The sequence below is a fragment of the Lingula anatina genome, chromosome 10 (assembly GCF_051362555.1).
Source record: "Lingula anatina isolate TDL-2025a chromosome 10, LinAna3.0, whole genome shotgun sequence".
Taxonomy (NCBI): Eukaryota; Metazoa; Brachiopoda; class Lingulata; order Lingulida; family Lingulidae; genus Lingula; species Lingula anatina.
Window position 1 is genome coordinate 18,563,277 of NC_141776.1, and position 17,679 is coordinate 18,580,955.

Here is a 17,679-nt window from a genome sequence, read left to right on the forward strand (position 1 = left end):
CCCCCGGAATCCTACGCCTGTGTGCATGGTTAAGCTCGGTTTCAAAAACAAGGTCTTTTTCAAATTCGGAAAAAATGGTAGATTTATTTGGCAGTTATTTTCACGTTAAACATCATTGACAAATTACAAAAACGGCAAGAATAATAATAAAGACGGTGAAGAAAAAAATCGTTTCTAAAGAGACAGAACGTGTTGCCTACCTATGAGGAATAACGTTGTCCTTTAGGCCTTTCCTCATATTTAAAGCACCTGACGATTTGCTTCCAGTCATCATAACAGAAGAATCGACGAAAAAGTTCACAGGCCTGAAGAGGTATTTAAAAACAAACGAACAAATAAAACGGTGTTCATCATTATCCTCCGAGAACAGCAGTGGTCGAATTTATTATATATGGTGTATTCTCACAAAACACTGAGTTTCTTTCCATCGGCTCAAGTATGGGAGAAGCACAAGATAATTATAATAATGATAATAATACTAATTATAATAATAATTACGTGTGTGTGTGTGTGTGTGTGTGTGTGTGTGTGTGGTTCCGTGGAGTTTATGGGTGAGTTGACGGAAAATTATTGGACTGGGGGAAAGCGTGGGTAAATAGTAAAAATCGTATGAAAAAAAGTGGTCAAACTCACCATTGCGTAAGGTAGTAAGGGAGTTATTCCACATTTCTGGACTCATGGCCTTGACTGAAATATATGCATCCTTCATGGTTAGTATAGCTTCCAAGTTACTACTCACCCAGACGTGCCTGTCTACACGGCTTCTGCCGTTGCTGTTTTGTGTTGAAAACCTGGACTCGATACATATTTACAGGTAAAAACAGAAAAAAAGAGTTTTTATGCGTTTTCATTTCATTTATTGGACTTTCAGCATAACAGTTACTTCAACATCCGTTTTCGAATAATCCAATATTTTCTTTAAAAATAGTGCTAAACATGAATTATTTATGAACGACAGGAAAACGAACATTGCGCAAACGCATATAAGATTGTCGTTTGAAAATTGTTCAAATGATGGTTCAGTCACCAAATAACTGGCCTGTGTGATAGTTTTACATTCAATAAGTCAACGTTAAACACATAATGAACTTCCATCAGCTAACCAGCAAACACACAGCGTATTATACCGTTACCATAACGTAGTTTAATATAAGCATCACAGTTAGTTCAGGATAGGGTTAGTCGGAGTATTGGGGTTAGTATATGGGACGAATGTCACCTGTACAAAAAAAACGGGGTGCGGGCTACGGTTCCTAGCGGACTACCATTCCTGTTACACCAGTATAGACCACATACGTTTGGAGCTGTCTTTCGCTAAAACTACTTGTACCTGTATAAACCTTGCCATTTTTGACATCGGGTCATATTGAAACACTCTACAATAAAAGTTTACTTAAAATTCAGGGAACTTACAATGTGGTACAAAAAGGGGTATTTTCATTAGCAATCTTTGAATTTCTTGGGCGAATTGTCTAAGGGAGATGGTCCAAGGTAAGATGAAAAGCAAATAAATAAATGTATGAAAGGGGTAATGCTTACGATATATTCAAAGGCTTTCTTGCCCTTAAAATACGTCGTTTTTAATTAGAATTTTTACAAACAACCAATACTATATTGGTATATTTTTGTGTAATCAGTCGGTACTTACGTTGAAAGATGAGTACAGCTCCCAGAAGAAGTCCACCAAATGCCACTAGAAGACCCGTGATTAGTGCAGATTTTTTTCTACACATCGCTCTCCTGTGCTATATATTCGTAAATACGAAAAAAAAGAACTCCCTCCGTCCGTGCCCCTCCACACCGTGGTGCTCCACACCAGTTCTGGGAATCTAATATGCACAATATGCTCTCAGCTGGGGATATATTTTATCTCCCGCACTGTGCACTCAAGCAACACAAAGTGAACCGGTTTACTTCGTCGAGTAAAGAACCCTGGTTTTACATCAACGTATACCAAAACGTACATTCATATGGAAATGATCCAGCTTGCCTTGTCGCGATAATTTTATTGAAGTCTTCTTTTGCATAGAATCTATGAATGTTTCATTTAAGTATTTTTATTTGCATACCATGCCGTCCCCTGCTGTCATATATTTCAGTAGTTTAAATGGTCGCCGTGGGCTAGCGAATTGCCACAAATATGAAATATCGCTTACCTAAAGACTAAGGTATATCGTACGCAATGTGATTTATTTGAATTTTCACTTTTGACATCATAAATAAACAAGACGCGGAGCCAAACTAGGGGCTCTGAGACAAACATCCGAGCACTAATTAATTATTCATTCATATAGTGATCCGTATTGATATAGCACATAATCATAATATTACATAGTACACACAGTGTACATGTGTGGTTAGGATATGGTACCGTTCAACAACATTGAAAGTAAATACACTGTACTGTTACAGGCTTCGTCGTAAATAATACATAAAGCATTTTGAAGAACCTCTGGTGCCTTCATGATCCAATTAAAAAAGGGAATTATGTGATTATGCAGAAAAATACTCATATACTCATATTTGAGTAAAAGATGTTTCATATTTGTGGCGATTCGCTGAGCCACGGCGCTGATTTAATTAAAAACTTTAGTAAAACAGTCTTTTTTAAGCCGAGATAAATCTGTAAAAGTCCTCTAAAATTGGTGTCATTATTGACAAAGTTGTGAATAACAATCAGGACAAATATTCACACACTTGAAAATAAAATGTAATATGCTACACTGTTATTCGCTCTTCGCGGGCAGCGTTTCAACGTCGTGCGGTGTTCTTCGGTCAATGCGCCGCACTCCCACACAACGCACGGTAAATAAATACATTTGAGGCCCTATCGTAACTTTCAGTGCCTTGCACACGTACTCCGAAATATGCACGGACATTGTCTTTATTTCATCGCTGCATGTCAACGTACTGTAAAACTCGATTGGCTATGTGTGTGTGTGTGTGTGTGTGTGTGTGTGTGTGTCAAAAAGAAATAAAAAACAGCAGTTATTTTACCCTGACCGGTTTCATCGCATCTTCAGGGGGTTTGTTTATTTTGGTTGATAAGTGAATGTTCTATAAACAAAAACAAGGACTTTACGGTATTCCCATTTTATAAATTCACTAGGGACACAACCCAAACAGAAAGGGAAATTAAAGAAATTTTATTTATTAATAAGTTAAAACCTACATTAAACAGGTAATAGCAGATCCTAAAGCATTGGTTAAAGCAACAATCAAATATCCATTGTCAGAGACATCACATTGAGTCTTTATGACATCACTTACCTCGGTCGGGGTAAAATAACTGCTGTTTTTTTTATTTCTTTTTGTCACATATACTTTCAATATATTTACTCACAGTTCCATTAAGAACTGCTTGTATTCTTTTGACAACAGAACTTCAGAATGGAATAATTTTTTCCAATGCGACCTACTTGTTGCGCTTTATGTTAGAATTGTGCTTTTAGAATAATATAATTTTAGGTAATTCGACCAGTGATGTTGGCTAATTAACATATATATTTAAAACCCCACCCCCTGCTTCCTGGGCTATTAACGATTGACGTGGCTGGAAAAGGGGGTGGAGGTATCCACGGCTACCCCTCCCCACCTCCCAATCCTACGCTTGTGTGGTGCGGCTTGTTTTCAAAAACTGAGCCTTTTTCATACTTTACAAATAATGGTAGATTTTTTGGCAGTTATTGGCAAACATCATTGACTAAGTATAAAAACAGCCAGAAGAATAATAAAGACAGTGAAGGAAAATCGTCTTTTAAGACAAAAAACGTGTTGTCTACCTATGAGGAAGGACTTTGATCTTTCGGCCTTTCATCAAATTTAAAGCGCCTTGATGAAATGACGGATTCGTTTTCTCCCTTAAGAAACGATTTGCTTTTCGTCATCATCACAAAAAAATAATTCAAAGCTCAAGTAGTATCGCGTGTGTCCGCCTCAAGAAACGACACACGTTTCACAGCGCCTCCTCATTGAGATAAAGTCTTGAGCAACTGCCGTGGGATGGAATTCCATTCTTGGCCGAGCCACTGAGCGAGCTGATTGAGATCTACCGCTGGGGATGAAGTGGTAACGCTACAGGATCCCACAGATGTTCTGTTGGGGGCATATCAGCAGGTCTGTTCATTTTGTGGACGTTCTACTGCTGTAAGAATTACGTGGCAACTCTTTCGAGCACTAGTACATGCGTTGTCACCTTATTGAATGGCTCTATAACCTATTGGGAGAAGGTCATTACCACTGATATTAGAATTTCACATACAGCAGATGGTGGTAAAATGATAAAACGGCACCACAACTAATACACTGCCACCACAAAACTGGTAGCGCTCATGTTCTGTCGCGTCATCTGGACTCGCCTGTACACACAACTATTGCCATTGCTGTTATAGGATGAAAAGTGGACTCGATACATTTATCAAATCAGAAAAAGAGGGGTTCTTTGCGTTTTTATTCATTTATTGGACTTAAAGCAAAACAGAAATAATTTTACACTGCAACAATCACTAAAGTGCAATTACAGTAAACATCACACCGGAATCCCTTTTATTCTATAAAATTAATATTAACAAAATGAACCTCAAGGCAAGTGTTAATAGTTCTGTTGGTAGCATCCGTAGTCTTTCGCGAATTGTAGTTTCGTTTCGCGTAATAAATTCTGAAACCTAACTTGTAAAGTTCCAATACTGTTTTTAAGTCTTTTTCTTTCGGTAGCCAGTGAACTTCGATCCCAAGTTGCTTGACACGTGACAAGATGCCCTCACGGTATATTGTAGGTAAACTGTCCCATTCCGATGCTTCAACATCCATTTTCAAATAATCCAATATTTTCTAAAATAAAAAAGCTAAGTGTTAAAACATGAATTCTTTAGGAACGTCAGGAAAATGAACATTGTGCAAACGCATAATAAGATTGTCGTTTGAAAATTGTTCAAATGATGGTTCAGTCACCACATAACTGGCCTGTATGATAGTTTAATCTTTAATAAGTCAACGTTTAAACACATAATAAAGTTCCAACAGCTACAAAGCAAACATACAACGTATTATACCGTTACCATAACGTTACCTTTACGTTGTTTTTCATAAAACATTATTGTAACGTTATTATAACGTTCTGTGTCGGCTGGGTAGAATAGCACATTTTAACGAAGGCCATAAGTTAACCATAGATGGGGAATTGAAATGCCTCTCAATGTAGTGACATAAACAAGACAGGAGGCGACGAAGGTGGGTATTTCCGCTCACTGGGACCGTTTTCGTAGTCACCAAGAGACTTGTACTATTTGTTTTATCATGCCGGTATGCCAGGAATAGTAGACCTAGGAATGGAAGACCAGGGTCCCGTATGATTAGTACAGGTTAGAGTTAGTCGGAGTATTGGGGTTAGTATAAGGGACGTATGTCACCTATACAAAGTTATGGTGAACGGACTGCGGTTCCTAGAGGACTACCATTTCTGACACACCGGTTTGTCCACCAAATTATGGAGAAAGCCATCCTTCAGTTTGTATTAAGTCTAAGTTATGTCTAAGTTATTCACAGCGATCAAAAAATGTTAATAGACATGTGTAACTTACTCAACAATAATTCTCAGGAGCTTTTTTTAGACTGCCTTAAAAACAAAAGCATTGCTCACGTTTTCGTGTCCGTACAACTGCAATATGGTGCCGAGGGTTGCCATACGCCAATTTTCTCTTTTCCCTCTCTTTAATTTACGTTCCACGTAGCCGTTTGTGCCTGCAATGCCTATAGGATGAAATCGGATGTTTTTCGACCGAGAAAAGTCTGTCTTCTCAACCATGCTGGAAATAATACAGCATTTGTCAGAAAGTTTACTACAGTCGGGGTGGGGGAAGAGAAGTCAAATAGTAGAATTTTGAATTTCAGAAGACAATTAGCAGGAACAAGCATTTTAGCAGCTCATGCACGCGCTTGCCAACATAGTGCTTTTGATCTCACAGAGTGGCTGAAATAAAATCTTGAAATGGTGTGTAGCTATGGCAGTGACCTTCTATACGACATGCATTTTATTTTTGTTGAATATACGGAATACCCAGTACCCTCCCAGAAAAAACGGGGAGCTTTCGACTATTAACATAACTAAAAACTCATGATGTTAACTGAAAAAGAGACCAAAGATCAAGCGAACGAGATGGTGTGTCATGTACAATAAGACAATTGCTATTTTGACAAATATGTTCTAATACACAAATGTAATTTTTACCACATCGGTCGACATACGTGTATGTGTGCAATGGTATATCATTGATATCTGCCTATTTCTTTTCTGTTTACAGGTGGTTTTGATGTTGAAATTGATCTGAAATTACATTGGGAATTAAGGAATTTGTTTAATTTATCTGAAAAGTACATGCCTTGGATCGAATGAGTGTACCTGGCATCCAAACTTTGTGTCCATGTAGTCATCAAACGACCATTCATTATTGATCCTGAAATAACATTTTTTTAAAGCTTTTAAATCATCAATGTAGGTAGAGAACAGTGTTATTCAAGAAAAACTTGTAAAACGACTCCATGTAAGATTTAGAAATTCTGTTTTATTGTTGAGCTAAACACGGAGTCATAATAATTTGTTCAACATAATAAACTGGAATTAATCTGTCCATTGCCTTTAAACTACTTTAACAAAAGATCAAAACAAAAAACAGCTTGATTTTCTTACCCAAATGAATAGACTAAACATTCCCCACGAACCATATTGAAGGGGGGATCCAAACAAACCTCCCAGCCGCCATCTTGATATTCTTTCCTGCCAGCCCTAACCCTGTGGCGACAGTCGAACTGAGCTCTAAGAAGATACCTAGGACGACAAGCATGGAAATTACACTCCAACAGCGGTATAATGAATATAACATCTGCAATTTATTTCACTCGCATCTTTGTACTTACTAAATCACGATTTTTTCGGCGTATGAGTATGAACGTGAAAGCAGCGACAAATAACCTATGTATAGAGAAAGCACTTAATATACGTTCAATCTTATACGGGTGATGCCATACTCCTGAATGCACTTTCCTCTGTACACAAGTACGCTAGAGTGTAGCAGGGCCGTTTAAACCTAGGCTCACTGTATTATATCCTACTTTTAAATTCAAGATAGTAATAATAAATTGATTATTTAAATGGCTTTGGGTAAAGCACCTGGTGAAGTCCCTTTCCATAGCGTCGTAGGTAGCCGCTTCCTTAGTTGTGGTATTTGAAACTGTAGCTGGCATGGCTTTTGGAGAATAATCCATCTTTTCTAGCATAGGAAACAACTCGGAATAGATATACCTACTGCCCACTGGCTTTGCAGGATACTGGACCTTTAAAAGGAAAAAATTGATTTGTTATGGCTTAATCATAAATAATGCAAAGCACACCTTAAAGAACATATGGACCCATCATAATGAAATTAAATCTTGGAATTCCAGTATTCAAAAAAAAAAAAAAAAAAAAAAAAAAAAAAAAAAAAAAAAAAAATCTTATGTCTCAGTGAGTACATGTAAGAGTTATTTTCATTTGTGTCGATACGCTGATCCATGGCGCTGATTAGATAATTATCTAAGAGACTTAAGTCAAAATTTACTTCTTTTGTAATCATTTTCCAATAGCTTTTGTTTTAAAATAACTTTTTATCTAATATTTGTTGAAATATTGTAAAAAGGTGCTAAATATTTATTGTACGCTCCGTAATGTGTGTCATTCAAGAATTAATGGTTTATTTACTCTTAATTTAGTTTTTTTTCAAATATTAAAAAAAATGGCGTCATTGATGGGTGTATATTTCACCAATACAACTGAATTATTAAATCATAAACACCCAGTAAAAACACAGAACGTTAATATAACGTTGCTATAATATTTATAACTATTAGCAATAAACGTTCTGGTAACGTTATGGTAACGGTACTAAACGTTCTGTGTTTGCAGGGAACAGGAAAGTACTTCGGCCCCATAGAAGGTTGATTTTTGTAAAATTGATTTTTAACCTTAATTTCTCATCTTTAAGACAGATGTTGCTCAAAATAAAATGTGACAAAAATAAAATGTTGGGTTCTGAGAAACCTTATTAACCATGTTTTTTTCTTTTCTTTTTTATGACCCATCAATCATTTCACTTTTTTTAAATAAAAAAACATCTTTCTTCACAGGGCCCAATCTTGAATATATTGTCAACTTACCATCTTCCATATTTTCTTATCTGCAAAATGAATAAAAAATGTGTGGTTATTATCATAAATAGAGAGACTGGTTACGGACTACCACACAATAACCACGTTAAAAATGAATTAAGATAAGTGTGTTAGAATCGCGTTTCTAACTCGCTTATCTAAATTCGGGCGTTTGAGTTCACACATAGAAACAAAATCGCGATTCACCTTCCTAGATCTGGTGATGGTACTGGCGCTCACCAGAGGAGCCACGGTATGTCTTTCTGAACATGCTCATTAGTTTCCAGTCTCTACAACCATCAGAACCATGCTTTCGCTTACTGATTCCGCCATCCAATATTAAATGTCCTTGCATCCATCTTTAATTCAGAGGAATGATATGCCCCCATCCGAGAAATTTTAGAAACTTGAGACCGCGTTGTCATAGAGTAGTGTCTGATACAGAAAAAAATACGTTTTTAATCTTGATTCGTGTGAACATGTAAGTTAACTAATACAATCACACCACAACAAAAACAGAACGTTATTAACCGTTACCATAACGTATTTTGTTTATATAAACTTTATGGTAACGTTGTGATAACGTTATGTTTGCTAGGACAGCGGTTTCATATTTCAGCTGAGAGCGTCGTCTTCTGTCTTCAACCCGCTACAGTCAGGGAAATACCGGTATAGACCACATACGTTTGGAGCATGGTATATGGGGCATATTAAAAAATGTGTATTAAAATTTTATTTAAAATCCATACAGGCAAGACAGAAGACGCCTCCTTCATATTAATATATAAGCTTCTCTCTTCCCGGGAACTTCATGTACATGTATCAACGGGATACAAAAAGAGGAATGTCCATTATTTTAATCTTTGGACTTCTTGGGTGAATTATCCAAGGGAGATGGTCCAAGTTAAGGTGAAAAGTAAATTAATAAGTGTATGAAAGGGGGAATGCTTAAAAATTAAAAATGTGTTGCTCATAGGCTCTCTTGCCCTTACAATACGTCTTTTTTAAGACTGAATTAAATTAAAATTGCTATACACCAAATACTAAATAGATATATATTGTGTAATCCACCCGTACTTACGCTGAAAGACTAGTGAAAATCCCAGAAGTCCAACCAATGCCACCAGCAGACCTGTTTTTCTGAACATCGGCCTCCTGTGTTATATCTTCGTTAATACAAAATAGCACTACCTCTGTTCGTGCTACTCCGCGCCTTCTGGGTGTCTCAAATGAAGAATATGGCTATAGTACTCAGAAGGGAATATGTTTCATCTACCGGCACTGTACACTGGTAACGCTCAAGCAGCTAAAAGTGAGCTGTTGTTCTTCGTCGAGTTAAGTACCCTGGTTTGACGGCCACGTATACCAAAAACGTATTCTAATATGAGAGAGACACAGCTTGCCTAATCATGAATGTTTCATTCATATCTTCTTTTTGCTTACCACAACGTGGCCGCAAAACCAGGGGAGCATATATATATATAACACAAACCCGCAAGTATTATTGCCTTTCTATTTATCAAACCAAATATAACAGCTACCCAATCGCGGTGAGATTATCGCAAGGCTAAACACATAGGCTGAGCATCTCCTCTGCTATGCGCGTGGAGCTGCTAAGCGCGTGGAGCTGCTAAACGTGTGGAACTGCTAAACACGTGGTCCAACCTGCTCGGACATTTAGTGGACTTCCTTGCCATAACTGGTTACTTTTCTGAATATGTGTATTAATTACTGAGTGACTTTTGTTAAAATCCTGTAATTAAAGGGAGCTACCCTCTACCAGGGCCGCAGCTATTATTGTGGACAATTTTTGCTGAATCGGCATCAGACCAAAATGACTGTCTATTTATCTACAGACATATCTGTGAATATCTGTGGAAAATCAATCTGTCGCCCTGGTAGAGGATAAAGGGAAGCAATGGCTAAAACCTCCCTACAGGCCATGTTTCGGGTCTACCATGGTATAAAAGTGCATTTTATTCTGATTCCTTATTTTAATATTAAAATATATCCAACTATGTCTTTACTTTAGACCTAAATGATAACTGGTTAGTAGGAAGCATTATATTCACAGGCGGATGTGGGGTTTTGGAAAGGGTGGGGTCCAACCTCCAGGAATTAGAAAAACAAACTAAAAGAGGTCTTCACTTTCAAAATTTGGATAAACTCAAGAAGCCATTCATTTTTGGAGATGTGATCGTCAGCATCCATCTGTATTGGATGGCCCAGTGGTTATAGTACCCGCCTTCTAAGCTGGCGAACCTGGGTTCGACTCCGTCTGGGGGCATATTACTCTTTCAAGGCAAATCATAATACAGCAATATGACAGAATGATACAATAAAACATTTAGTGAGAAGGCCTGATAATAACAATAAATTACTTTCTAAATGAGAGCTATATGTAATAAATCAGATATTAATATTAAACCCAATGTGTCATTCAGTCACCACACGTTCTACTGCCTGTATGTTATAATTTATATTTAAGTATATATGCTAAATCTTTAAATATTTCATTACGCTACTTATATATTTATTGTTCATACACTGAAGTAAAAATGTGCTAGAGCTTATTATATAAAGATTATCATGTTTATTATCATAAACGATACCTGCTGTGCTGTGCTGTGCTTCATACGGCGTGCCGGGCTATAACCTCCCCAGGGAGGCAGTAGCGTCGACACCCAGATTGCATTTGGGCCAAAAATTACCAGGCGTCCGTAAACTACGCTGAGACGCATCAGTAGTGCGGTATATAAGAAGTGAACTGTCCCTTTTTTTATTTATTATATTGTATTATTGGTGTGTATCGGCCTGATTCAATAAATTTTATATCTCCGCAAAACGCGTCATATTGCCAATCCTATTCAGGTTTAACGGGTGCAACATGCTTTGAAGCGTGCAACATGCTGTGGAGAGTTGCAAAAAAAAAAAAAAAAAAAAAATGAGACAAATCAGGCGCTTAGAAATGTGTTAAGGAGCTAAACGCTGTTTTTACAGTGTATGCCACAGGTTCGCTTTTAATTTATGAAATTAATATTAACAAAATGAACTTCAATACAGTCATTGATAGTCCTTCCAGTGACATCCGATTTTTTTCGCGAGTAGTAGTTTCGTCTTCCGTAATAAATTCTGAAACCTAACTTGTGAAGTTCCAATACTGTTTTTAAGTCTTTTTCTTTCGGAAGCCAGTGGACTTCGATCCCAAGTTGCTTGACACGTGCCAAGACGCCCTCACGGTACATTGTGGGTAAACTGTCCCATTCGGCTCCCTCGACATCAATTTTCAAATAATCTAATGTTTTCTGAAACACAAAATAAAAATATCGTGAAAGAAAACATTGTTTCTGAACCAAAGCTAGAACAACATTTTTGTTTGGAACAATCTTGATTTAAGATATCCTTCAAAACAAAATTCTTGGGGCTCATCCCTTAGGACACTATCGGTCTGCGTAGATCGATCCACATCCGCGGGGACTCTCGCTGAATGCAATCAGTTTAACAGATTAACTCACTTTCTCATGTTTCCAACATACTCGTTCAATCATCAGCTTTCCTCTCTTCTACTGACAGCCAGGAGAAGGCATGTCATTCAGTAACTCAGGGGCGGATCCAGCTATATTTTCTGACAGTCTTCCAAATTATCTTTATTGATCCATCCTCCTTTTTTTGACAGTCTTCCAACAGAAAAAATTAGATACCCATCCATGTAAACTTGAAAATCTGATCGTCTTCCAGAAGACCCAGAAGGCGGCCTAAATCCGCCCCTGCAGTTAATATGATTGCATACTATAGCCAGGAGAAGGTACCCTCTACCAGGGTCTCAGTTATTATTGTGGACATTTTTGGCTGAGTCGACTGAGAGCCAAAATGACTGTCTATTTATCTAGAGACCTAGCTATCTGTGAATATCTGTGAAAAATCAATCTGTCGCCCTGGTAGAGGGTAAGGAGAAGGCGTGTCATTTAGTTAATCTGATTACATTCAGCAAGAGTACCCGGATCTATCCAGATCTATCCAGAGTTGGATAGATCGAAACAGACCCATAGTGTCAACGAATATTAAGTATTACTCACATTTTCATGTCCATATAACTTCAATATGGTGCCGAGAGTAGCCAATGGCCACTTTGCTTTCTGTCCCTTTTTAAGCACGAGGCTGTTTTTGCCTCCAATTCCTATAGGATGAAATCTGATGTTTCTTGATCGAGAAAAGTCTGTCTTCTCAGCCATACTGAAATAAATACGGATTAAACGTTGCCAGAAAGCTCAGGGGATTAGAGGGGGTCATCTGACAGCAAATCTGGATTCTCAACAATCCTCCTTGCCCTATAGCTATATTGGACAAGTCTATGGTCAACAGAGTGGTGGGAAAAACAAAATAAATGAAAGACCCATAATCTGTAGCAGTGTCAGGTTTAATGTAGGCCCTTATTGCCAATTTTGAAAATGATACAGTCAGTACGAGCGTAAGTGGCATTGCCTTCAAATTTGTGAGCCTTTTAGATAAAACATGGCATTTGTTTTAATCCATTCTATTAAATATTAAGTCGAGCGCTCGAGATAAAAAAAAATTGAGTGACCCCTGCGGGGCTCCGTACTATTCTCCTTGAACCTGTTCAAATATTCACGTGTAATTACCCTAACGTGTCACACCCTAACGCTGATACAACTTATTGGCCTATTATAGGGCACCTACTGAGGTGCTTAATGGTGACCTAGGTACATGTAGAATAAAAGATCACACCAGTACATACCTAGGATCGAACGCGTGGACAGTGCACCCCAACTTTTTGTCCATGTAATCGTCAAACGACCATTCATTGTTGATACTGGGATCAATTAAAGCATTAAAGTAACCAGTTTGAGTATGCATTTAATACTAGCAAAACACATATATGTAATTACCAGTATACATTGTATCTACAACATAACCAAAATTATTCCGTCAATACTGAAACTACATTTTAAAGCTTTTAAGTCATCAATATAGGTAAACAACATTGGTCAGGCCCGTAGCCAGGGGGTTCGGGGGGTTCGAAAGACCCCACCTTTTGCTGGGAAAAGGTCCCCTCTGGGTAAAAAAATTATCTAGGCACATGAAGGTTTCATGGTAAAAGCTCCACTTTTTCAGAAGAGGAACCCCCCTTTTGAAATTGCTGGCTACAGGCCTGTTGGTATTGAACAAATACTTGTCAAATGACTCAGTTTAAGATTTACAATTCTGTATCATTGTTGAGTGAAACACGTATTCGTATTAATTTGTACAACATAATAAACTAAAATGAATCTGTCGATTGCTTTTCTTCTACTACAACAAAATATTAAAAACAAAAGACTGCTGGACTTTCTTACCCGAACGAGTAGACCAAACATTTCCCACGAACTATATTGAAGGGGGGATCCAAGCAAACCTCCCAGCCGCCATCTTCAAATTCACTCCTACCAGCCCTTACCCTGTGTCGACAGTCGAACTGTGTTTTAAGAAGATACCTTGAAACGAACGCGACGCTAGCTAAGTGTTAAATGCAGCAGATGACATTCCCCCAAAGACATTCAATGAGTACTGAATAAGACTGTTTGATGGTTCAGTTCTCATGTAACTTGACCGTTTCATTGCAGTACATAACTCGCAGTGTGCGAGGTCTTATGCCAGTATTGTGTTTGAAATGGGGCCGTAGCAATAGTCCGAAGGTTCATTGCCCCGAATGTCCACTCTAGGGCCTTGGGACCAACGAACCCTTGATTAAAAAAACTGGTGAAAATGTCACGATTTTTCGGACCAATTTGAAATTTGCGATGATAATAAGATCAATGTGCTGTTGATGATATTTTGAAAAATAAAGAGAGAGAACAAACTACTAGTACAGGACCGTTGGCGTTGAGGCGAATGTGTGTGTGTGTGTGTGTGTGTGTGTGTGTGTGTGTGTATGGGAGGGAATGGAAGCGGTTATGGAATCGAGAGCCCCGCCATTTTGTACAGCTCTCACTAAAATGTGATCTAAGATCTATGTCCTTTCTCAGTTTGGGCCAACTAAGGGGGATAAGGAAGTCCACCTTTTTGTAAAACAACTTAAAAATTGCTGGCTACTGGCAATAATAAACTGAGTTTAGATACACTGCCAAATATCTCACCTGGTGAAGTCCCTTTCCATGGCATCATAGTTCGAGCCATTCTTACAGGAGATGTTTGTAACAGATGCTTGCATTGCCTCTGGAGAATAATCAACCTTTTCGAGCATAGGAAACAACTCGGAGTAGATGTACCTGCTGTCCACCGACTTTGTAGGATACTGGGTCTTTAATTAAAGAAAATGGGATATTTGTGAAGTCTTCGTCATAAACAATACGCCGCGCTATTGTTCAAATGTTGCTTTATCTTAAAAAGTAACTAAGAGAATTAAGACTCGCTTCCAATGAAACTATAGGTCTACATAGACTGATCCTACGGAACGTCGCGGGGACTCCCGCTGAATGCCACTGGGTTAAGTTATTTTAATAATAATATTGCAATATTAAAATATTTAAACAAGATATGGGCTTGAATACGGCGGCTATGCAAACAACTATGTTGTAAAGGTATTGGCTTTCACCTCCATTAATTGGAAATAATAAGCAAAGTACAACCAAAGTAAAAGATAGCGAATGATAGAGTGCAATTTTAACTGCCTTAAGAGTCACCACGTGCAGAAACTGTTTTCGTGTTCGGAAATGATGCTAATTTAGTTAGCCATACAAAATAATGACTACATAAATTTTAGATGGTGGCTTCCCACCCGTAGTATCTTGTCATCTTACCATCTGCCATGATTTCCTATCTGTAAATGAATAAAAAAAAGTATACCATTATACAGTATCGATTTTTAATATGGAGTATTTCAGAATTAAAACACATGTCACGTAAAATGCATTGTTTTTCTTCAACTTGTGTTGCTCCTGAACCAAGTCGCTAGGAAAAGCTTTATTTTACAAGATGAAAATACCCGTCCACACACAGCACTTGTATATGCAGATTACATGTACTAGCAGAACCAAAGAACAGCGCGACTGTTACTAGTCGAATCAATGGCCTTCTGGTGCTACAACACATCTGAAGCAAATTGGACAAGCTGTGAACTGGGCCTGTAATGTTATTCCAAATCAAATTCTTCGAAACTTTTAAGGACTTCCTTGCCGCTTGAAAGCCCTGGTAGCAGCCAGATGAGGCCAGACGCACCACTGACCACTGCCTTGATTAGACACTGATATGAGCGTCCTTTGTGAAGTATATAGCTATTTCACAGATGATAATTATAAACGCTTTTATGGTTGTTGTATGATTTAGAATCTGCCACTTATTCTTGTTGTCTTAATTCGGTGAATTCAATTAAAGAACTGATGTCACAATAACAATGAAGGCAATTAAAAGCTATAAAAATCCAATTGAAATCCTTGTTTTCATTTATCAGTCAGAGAAAGAGGAAAAATCGAAGACAAATTATTTGGAGCAATATATTTCAAATTAATAATGTCAAGTCTGTAAAATAAATTTACTTTAGTCTGCTCCAGGTATATAGGCCCCTATATTTTACGGGCTATTCATCGCATTCAGAAAAGCAGAACCATCCATAGCGGCGGCATAAAACATATCATTTCAATTAAGAACTATATGCATATGAACTGAAAACACAGAGGGCTTCGATCACTAATGGCTTCAATATAGCAGTAGATATACACTGTAGATACACATTGTACAAGGACCTGGTTTCTAAACTTGGTACTGTCTCATGATGTTCCTCTCTAAAACTATAGCCATCAACTCCAATTATAAAGAAACCTAAGAAATTTTAAAAGATGTCCACACTTATTTCGTGCAGTGACGTGTTGACAGTAATTCTTTTTCTCTTAGTAAATGGGCGCATATTAAAAAAGCCGTGAATTTCCACACTGGCGCATTTAACTAGGGGTGGGGGTCCTAAGGCTAAAAATAATCATAATTATTGAATAATCATTCGCTTTTCTCTCTCTTTCTTTCTTTCTTTCTCTCTCTCCTTAATCCGCCACAGTAGTATAAAGATGAGGAATTTCATTCTGTACATTTATTGGATGGACGACTTGGGGAGATTGTTCGAGGTAAAGTGAAAATAAACGAACAATATGTAAAATAGGGGGCTTATTTCACCAATTTGCAGCACAAACGCCTCCCCATGCTAAGCACCAAATACTTTTTACTTCTATTTAATAATTTGACCCTGGAAGTAATACCGTATTGCTAAATTTCATTATCAATCCATACTTACGTTTATAGACGAGTGAAGCACTCACAAGTAGACCTACTACTACTGCAACCGCGATTAATGTGGATCTTCTTCTTTTCATCGCTCTCTTTTGTTATATCCCGGTAAATACAAAACCACTCTCTCCGTCCTCCTGGAAATCTTACACGTACAACAAGACGATTGAACTCAAATTACTGAAAATATATGCCAGCGGGGAAAATATTTTATCTACCGGCACAGTGCACCAGGAACGCATGAGCAGCGCAAAGTGAGCTGGATAACTACAGCGTGTCAATACGGGCTCGTTCACAGTAAAACTATCGTACTATAGGTAGTTCGAATTAACTCCGCGGGAACTTTCGCTGAATGCAATCAGGTTTACAGATTGACAAGCTTCCTCGTGGTGTTAGGTAGAATACATTAAAAGCTAGGCCCTATTTCAATACCACCCTACGGATAAAACTGAGCAAGTGATAAAAATGTTTTTCAATGGACAGTTATCCTGATGATAGTGGCTATGTAACACCCGGATAGCAATATTACAGGCAAAAATTAATATCTAGCATTTAGGAAATACCACTCTACCCAAAGGATAACTGACCAGAGGATAATCCAATGAGGATCCAATGATGATATACTAGTACGTTGGGAACAGGAGGAGTTTCTCAGACTTCTCAAGCTGCTTGGATACAGCAACAGTTAGTTCGAACTACTTAGTATGATAGTTTTATCGTGAACGGACCTTATAACTCCAGTTTTCCGGCAATGCTGTGAAAAGCAAGGAAGACAAGTGAAATATCCGTGGTTATGCGTGACCAAAGGCAAGTAAGTCATTTCCATATGATAAGGCCTGCTGGTCTTTTGTGTATTAATGAGTATTATATACACATTTTATTATATGAGTGGGTAGTACCATGGACGTTACCACTAAACCAACAAATCCTGTAGCGTTATTTGACAATATATGATACCTGTCATACATGTCGAAGCTTTACGGAAATTGGCAAAGTCTAGAAAATGCCTTCAAAATATACTTTTAACAGTTATAATCAAATTCAAACTACGGCCACTACGCAACTACAGGTAATTTAGGTTGGGAGAAACACCAAAGGAGGAAAAAATCGCGTTTTTCTTAAATAACGCGAGACTTTGAACCACGTGTCACCACATCAGATTCTGCACTGCAGACGACGTATGGGCGTGTAGCAAAAGCCTTTCCGCTTTTTTTAAGATAAAGCAATGTT

At 37.9% G+C, this 17,679-nt stretch overlaps 2 protein-coding genes across 6 annotated transcripts; both read right to left on the minus strand.

Moving 5' to 3' along the window:
- Window positions 1-4,421: 4,421 nt before the first annotated feature.
- On the minus strand, window positions 4,422-10,764 carry LOC106160285 (putative methyltransferase-like protein 24). 3 transcript variants are annotated; one of them, XM_013536838.2, is made up of 7 exons: window positions 9,260-10,764; window positions 8,188-8,207; window positions 7,166-7,329; window positions 6,686-6,823; window positions 6,378-6,452; window positions 5,639-5,804; window positions 4,422-4,830 (listed from the first exon to the last, which is right to left on the minus strand). In XM_013536838.2, the coding sequence occupies exons 1-7, from the start codon at window positions 9,324-9,326 to the stop codon at window positions 4,546-4,548; spliced, it is 915 nt and encodes a 304-aa protein (XP_013392292.2). In that variant the 5' UTR covers window positions 9,327-10,764; the 3' UTR covers window positions 4,422-4,545. The 3 variants fall into 3 exon arrangements, with proteins under 3 accessions (XP_013392292.2, XP_086852972.1, XP_086852973.1); XM_086996846.1 differs by having other exon boundaries at window positions 8,386-10,764; XM_086996847.1 differs by having other exon boundaries at window positions 4,712-4,830; window positions 5,580-5,804.
- Window positions 10,765-10,939: 175 nt separating this feature from the next.
- LOC106160295 (putative methyltransferase-like protein 24) lies at window positions 10,940-17,596 on the minus strand. 3 transcript variants are annotated; one of them, XM_086996843.1, is made up of 7 exons: window positions 16,457-17,596; window positions 14,976-14,995; window positions 14,313-14,476; window positions 13,533-13,670; window positions 12,935-13,009; window positions 12,255-12,411; window positions 10,940-11,483 (listed from the first exon to the last, which is right to left on the minus strand). In XM_086996843.1, the coding sequence occupies exons 1-7, from the start codon at window positions 16,533-16,535 to the stop codon at window positions 11,199-11,201; spliced, it is 918 nt and encodes a 305-aa protein (XP_086852969.1). In that variant the 5' UTR covers window positions 16,536-17,596; the 3' UTR covers window positions 10,940-11,198. The 3 variants fall into 3 exon arrangements, with proteins under 3 accessions (XP_086852969.1, XP_086852970.1, XP_086852971.1); XM_086996844.1 differs by lacking the exon at window positions 12,935-13,009; XM_086996845.1 differs by lacking the exons at window positions 12,935-13,009; window positions 13,533-13,670.
- Between the last annotated feature and the right edge of the window lie 83 nt (window positions 17,597-17,679).